A 6,187-nucleotide genomic window follows, 5' to 3' on the forward strand; every position below is an offset into this window, starting at 1 on the left:
ATCAATGTGATCAGTTTTCTCATTTTCAGAGGAACAAAGGACCTGCATCACAAGTTATGGCCAATGGTTGTGTCAGGCATTGAACTAGTGTGCAGTGAGAGTCATGCCCAGACTCCTCTTCCTGGAGCTGCTGACACCCACAGTTCCCACTCGGGCACCAAGGAGAAGGGACTCACTGTTTTGTTGCGCAGCCGGATGATATCGGACACAGAGCCGGCGCCGCAGTACTCCATGACTATCCACAGGTCTGTGTTCTTAAAGTAGCTCCCGTAGTATTTCACCACGTGAGGACTATGTGAAAAGAAGAAAACCAAAGGTTAAATACCAGCGTAACTGACCAAGCAAAATACCCTGCAGAGTGTCTAGGTTTGAAAAATTCAGAGCTGAAGTAGCACTGAAACCCTGATCAAAAGCTGTCCGAAACAGTCTGAACTTGCACAGGGCTACTGCAGTCCTGCTAAGCCCCTTGCCCTCAGCAGTGCTCATCTGACTTGCCTGTCATGCAGTTCAGGGAGCTAAACCACCTGAAAATAAATCCTATAGAAATAAGGAGCCAGTAGGCTTCAGTCTGGTTTAGCTCCCTGAACTGGATTATCATGGCAGTCCCTGGCAAAGCTGCTGCAGAGCATCAGCAGCCAAACGGAAATGTTAAATAAGGCCCAAGTTTCCTGGAGAATAACTGTCATGTTCATTAAGAAGAGCTTATGCACCAAGTTGTTCCTACAACTCAGTCCAGGACGTATTTTACAAATCCAGTACAAACTAAGACTGCCTCTCAGGGTCAGCTATCTGGCTGCCCCAAAAGCAACTTGCCCAGTGATGTATATTGGTCATAATAACCATCTGTGCTCTGGAAAAGGTAAAGCAGAAGACTAACAGGAAGACTGTTTCTGATTTTATGGGAATGGAGCTATGGAACAAAAGTGCACTTGATCTATGCTGACTATTTTCTGATGAAAAACTAACACCAGTGAAACAAAGTCAGTCACACCACACGACAGCATCCCCAAAGCTTGCACAGAAAATGATGCTCCAGTGATTCACTCCCTCTGCTGTTCCTAACTGTAAGATCTCATTTTAGACCTTAGAGTGCCAATGTTTAATTTATTTTAAGAAAGAGACATCTAGCAATGTTTCCCAAGTTACACAGTAAGATTTTTCAGGAACAATTTCTTTTCAAGTTACTTTTTGTTCTCTGCCACCAGTCACCTTCACCTACAGATAGTGAGAGTGAAGTGCAATAGAGTGACTGGGACCACAGTTTTACATTGCTAATGTAATTTATTTTAAATGGTTTTCCATGCCTGAAGTTAATCAAAGTAGCATTTCTTAAGGCTAGACTCATAATACCAGAAGGAATTAGCCTATTTTAAACTTTCAGCCTAGCACACACTTGGAGAGCTCTTCTACACCCTTGAGGTTGTCTGCTACGTTAGCACATCTTTTTCCCCAAGAAACATGCAAAGATAACCCCAAGAGCCAGCCCGCAGAGCTGCCAGCAGGTTATTCTGGGGACACTCAGATCAGCAGCCAGCTTGTACCACACTAGAATCTGTAGAAAAGAGCCAGGAAGGCCAATTCTGCCACCCAAGCAGACGACAGCACGTGGATGATGCGCATGCAAGAGCAGTCATGCATTAGTGGCTCTGTCCACATGCCCCTTGAAAACAAACAAAACCCCCTCTTGAACAGTTTTCTACGTCCATCCCAAAACTTGTTTAGAATTCTCTCCCCTGTGTCCAGCACAGTCCAGGTACCCCCCCTGAAGAAGGCCGGCGCAGGGGGAGGCAGCCGCTGCTCACACGCTCAGCTCTGGGCTGCAGCAAGTGCAAGGTTATTGACTCAGCTGAATGCTCTCTTGTGGCAAGCTACATTTGTGTTGTCTTACCTTTGCCTGGATTAACACTACCCACATGGTCAGCTAACATGACTCAGCTGATCTGAGGCAACTTGATCGTATAAGTCCAGCCTTTTAAAAAACATTTAAGGCAACATCATGGCTTTCATTTGATGACATGCCAGATCATAGACAATACTTTTCTTTGAGTACCAATAATGAGTTTTGCAGTAGAAATTTACCTGTCACATTGCTGCATTATGGAGATTTCCTTTATAATCTCTTGCAGATCAGATTCCACAGGAACTTGTTTGATTGCAACAACTTGACCCGTTTCTTTATGAATGGCTTTGAACACACTGCCATAGGAACTATGAAACAAAAGAAAGAAAAATTGATTAAAATAGTATTTTACAAATCCAAATGTTTGGGTAGTTCCAATGTAGACATCTGGAAAACAAAATCTCCTCCTGCTAGAAATATTTTGTATTTTAACAAATAATCATCCACTAGCTTCCGAACACTATAATAAAATAAGTCAGGGCACACTGAGACAGTGAGAAAGGAGCCAAACATCATTACACTGCCTGTAGCTTTGGAAGGGCCTTTTACACAAATCCAACAAATACAATTGCCTCTTTCCAGCACCCTGTACCAGCTGAGCAGCAGTAAGAAACACAGCTCTGGTCAGAGAGGTTTGCTGTTCCTGTCAGATGTTATCTGCCTTGTTTCCACCTGCTTTCCTCCTAGTGGCCAGGCAGATTTACAGCTCAGTTTCCTCTCACGAGCAGCTTGCGACAGCAGACACAGCACCCACCGAGCACTCCTGTGCTGCTCAGCTGCGCCAAGTGGCACAAGAAACTCATTTCCAGCACGTGGATCTTCCACCAGAGGTGCCAGGGTTGAACAACGAGACCTCTCAAGCTCCCACAGAGCCCTGTCAATTCCAGACTGTCATTTTTCAACATTTTAATTCCCTACCGCTGAGTTGTACACTGCTGTTTGGATTGAAATTTCACACTCTTGGGAAACAAACTCTTTACTCTGTTACTAATCAATCAATGTCACTATGTGAGTATGTACCTTTGGAGTAATAGGATTGGGACAAAAGTGAAGAATCAGGGACCACTGACCATGTATTACACAGATTTGCTCTTAAAGAAATACACCCTGCAGTAGAAAACGTACCCTTCTCCAAGCTTCTCCAACACGTCAAACACTTCTTCAGGTTGTTTGGTTAAACTGTCTTCATCTAACTTCTTCAGCTGCCTGGATATGCAAGAATAGAGAAATTACTGCATTTAATTTTACAGCAGTTTGGGCTTTGCTGAACAGCAGAATAAACAGCACCACTTAAACGTACGCAAGGCTCAGCGTGAAATAAATTGATTATGAAATAAGTCTATTTCACCTGACCAGGAGACTGAATACGATTAGCATCCAATAGCACAAGAGGACTGGGAATTGCAGAGAACAGGACTTGATCAGGCACACAAAGCTACAGTTCCTATGGGTGGAAATTTATCCCAGGATGTATATGGTGGTGGTCAAATCCCAACACAGCACGGCAGAGCCCTGCAGCTACTGGGTGTATCTGCTCGAGTGCAGTATCTGGTATGGGGGTAGGTCCTATGGCCAGGCATAGCCAGCACCATCGCCTCGATGCCCTGAACGCACGTGGAACACACCTGTCGGGAGGAGGGAGGCGATATGATCTCACCTCCACACCTGCAAACCTGGAAGTTCAGATCTGGACTTCATGGGCCTGGATGTACCCCAGAATCCCAGCATGCGGGAGGTTGGAAGGAACCTCTGGGGATCATCTCACCCAACCCTGCTGCTCCACCCAGAGCAGGGTTCCCAGGATGGCATCCAGGTGGGTTTGGAATCTCTCCAGAGCAGGAGACTCCACAACCGCTCTGGGCAGCTGCTCCAGGCTCGGGCACCCACACAGGAAAGAAGTTTATCCTTTTATCTAGGTGGAACTCCCTGTGTTCTAGTTTGTGCCCCTTGTCCTGTCACTGGGCACCACTGAAAATACACACATTTTAAGATATACTAGGAAAATTCTATCAGGGAAAACAGGTATCTGACTCTTTTAGGATCTGCTTGGCCCATCCCTCTATTAAACGCATTGCAAGGAAGGGTCAGCTGAAATACTTCCTAGAGAATGCAGACTACATACTGTGAGCCTTCACCCCCTCAGCCCCAGAACAACTGTCAGGGAGATTCCTACACAAAGCAAATGATCAAATGCATTTCTTTTTGTCCACCCCTACCACATTGGCAAGCAGTTCACCAAGAACGCTCCCAACACAGCTAAGCACTACATGAAAAAAAAAACCTTCTGAATACAAAGTATTTTCCTGTCAAACAGTATCTGACAGCCAACAAACAAGTGCTCTTTCATTTTCACACAAACTAAACAAAAAATCTGAAACAGCAACAACCCACAAAACCCACCCAAACAAAAAAACCTCCGAACTCCCCAAGCCAGCTCATACAAGTTTGTGAAACAAGGAAACTTACTAGTCCCAGAGCACTCAGAACTTATGATCTCACCCTGAGCAGCATCTAAAATGAAAGGTGCGTGGTCACCTGCAGCTGCAGACTACTACTGACAGCTCCTCCTCCTGCTGCTGCAGATCATGACTCTGGCCACAGGTATGCTAATTTTGATAGGAAATATGTAACTTCACCACCATCCCCCCAGTTTTTTCAGAAGCAGAGTGAGAAACCACTCCTTGATCCCTGGCGATGATGTTTATGCACACAGGCTGTAGAGGGGGAGCAGCTCACACAGGGAGTACACACAATGGCTTCCTGAAGCAAAGGAAACGTTATAAAGCAGCACACGCAGGAAGTGGTGAAATACTGCGAGTAGTCACAAGCTTCCCTCCAAAGATAAGTGTTAACTAACAGTGTCACTTGTCCTTGTGAACGTGGGGAGGGACGAAAGTGCAGGAAGAGGAGAAAAGGGGGGCAAAACCCCATGTATATCAGTGATCACACACGCTGCCATTTCCAAGTAGCCCAGAAAGCGGCAACACAACAGGCAGAAACTTCTTGCTGAAGTCAGGATGAGGCCTAAATTTGATTAAAAGAAACCAAACCAAAACAAAATAAAACAGGCTTTTCACACATCCAAACACAATAATGGGACAACTCCTGCTGTTCCCTGGATCCACCCCATTTCTGCTGCCACGCAGGGGCCCGGGCCAGCGCGCTCCCCACTGTCACACACACAGCCTGCCCCTGCACACAGACCACAGCCTCCAGCAGCAACACAAACCCCTTCCCACCCACAGTGCTCCTCAGGTCTAACCCGAGTCACCTCCCAGTTAAACACGGACACGAGCAATTACAGGATAAAACCAGAGGGTGTTTTTTAACAGAAGCCACCCTTGCTGTTCTGTTCAGCACAGCCAGTGCCCCTGCAGGGCAGAGCAGCAGCTCTGGTGCCCCCGGCCCAGCTGCACGCTGCCGATAGCGCTTCCAGGGGCCAACGCTCCCCCCAAACTGCTGAGCTGCCCACACTGTCCCCTCCCAGCCCTGCCGCTCAGAGAGGTGCTTTATTTGGCACTGGAGAGGTCACAGCTTGAGGACTGTGGTCACTTTTGGGCGCCACAGTACAAGAAAGCTATTGAGGGACTAGAGTGGGTCCAGAGATGGGCAGCGAAGCTGCTGAAGGGTCTGGGGAACATGGCTCATGAGGAGTGGCTGAGGGACCCGGGCTTGTTCAGCCTGAAGAGGAGGCTGAGGGGAGACCTTATTGTGCTCTACAACTCCCTGAAAGGAAGTTGTAGGGAGGTGGGAGCTGGTCTCTTTTCCCAAGTAACCAGTGATAGGGTGAGAGGAAATGGGCTGAAGTTGTGCCAGGGGAAGTTCTGATTGGATATTAGGCAGAATTCCATTACTAACAGAGTGGTGAAGCGCCGGGCCAGGCTACCCTGGAACGTGGTGGAGTCACCATCCCTGGAGGGGTTCAAAAAACACGTACACGGGGCACTTGGGGACATGGTTCAGTGGTCACGGTAGCGTTGGGTTGATGGCTGGACTTGATCTTAGAGGTCTTTCTCAACCCTAACGATCCTAGGTTCTGTGGTTGCAGGCTGCATTTGAAGCTCCCTCAGCACCGGTGGGGGCAGCGCGTGCACCCCGCCCCGGGCGGGCAGCGAGCCCTCACAAATGCACCAAAAAAGGCAGGAGGAACGAGTAAGCTCCCAGGAGCGTGACACTAGCACAGGTCCCCGGTACAGCCCCACAGGCTCCCGTAGCCCACTTTAAGCCGTTTTTCCACCCCCCGAGCTCGGTGCTGTCGCAGCACGGACCTATCGGCGCTACGTGGTT

At 47.8% G+C, this 6,187-nt stretch overlaps 1 protein-coding gene across 1 annotated transcript in view; it reads right to left on the reverse strand.

Moving 5' to 3' along the window:
• Nucleotides 1-5,810, reverse strand: part of STK4 (serine/threonine kinase 4) — a 45,518-nt gene extending 39,708 nt beyond the window's left edge. The window contains exons 1-4 of the mRNA XM_008946496.1: nucleotides 5,787-5,810; nucleotides 3,026-3,102; nucleotides 2,080-2,208; nucleotides 177-291 (exon numbers count right to left, since the gene is read on the reverse strand). Of these exons, the coding sequence (XP_008944744.1) occupies nucleotides 177-291; nucleotides 2,080-2,208; nucleotides 3,026-3,102; nucleotides 5,787-5,810 (345 nt within the window). The remainder of the gene's footprint in view (nucleotides 1-176; nucleotides 292-2,079; nucleotides 2,209-3,025; nucleotides 3,103-5,786) is intronic.
• Nucleotides 5,811-6,187: the final 377 nt, after the last annotated feature.

This window comes from Merops nubicus, unplaced genomic scaffold (assembly GCF_000691845.1).
Source record: "Merops nubicus isolate BGI_N331 unplaced genomic scaffold, ASM69184v1 scaffold16088, whole genome shotgun sequence".
Classification (NCBI taxonomy): Eukaryota; Metazoa; Chordata; class Aves; order Coraciiformes; family Meropidae; genus Merops; species Merops nubicus.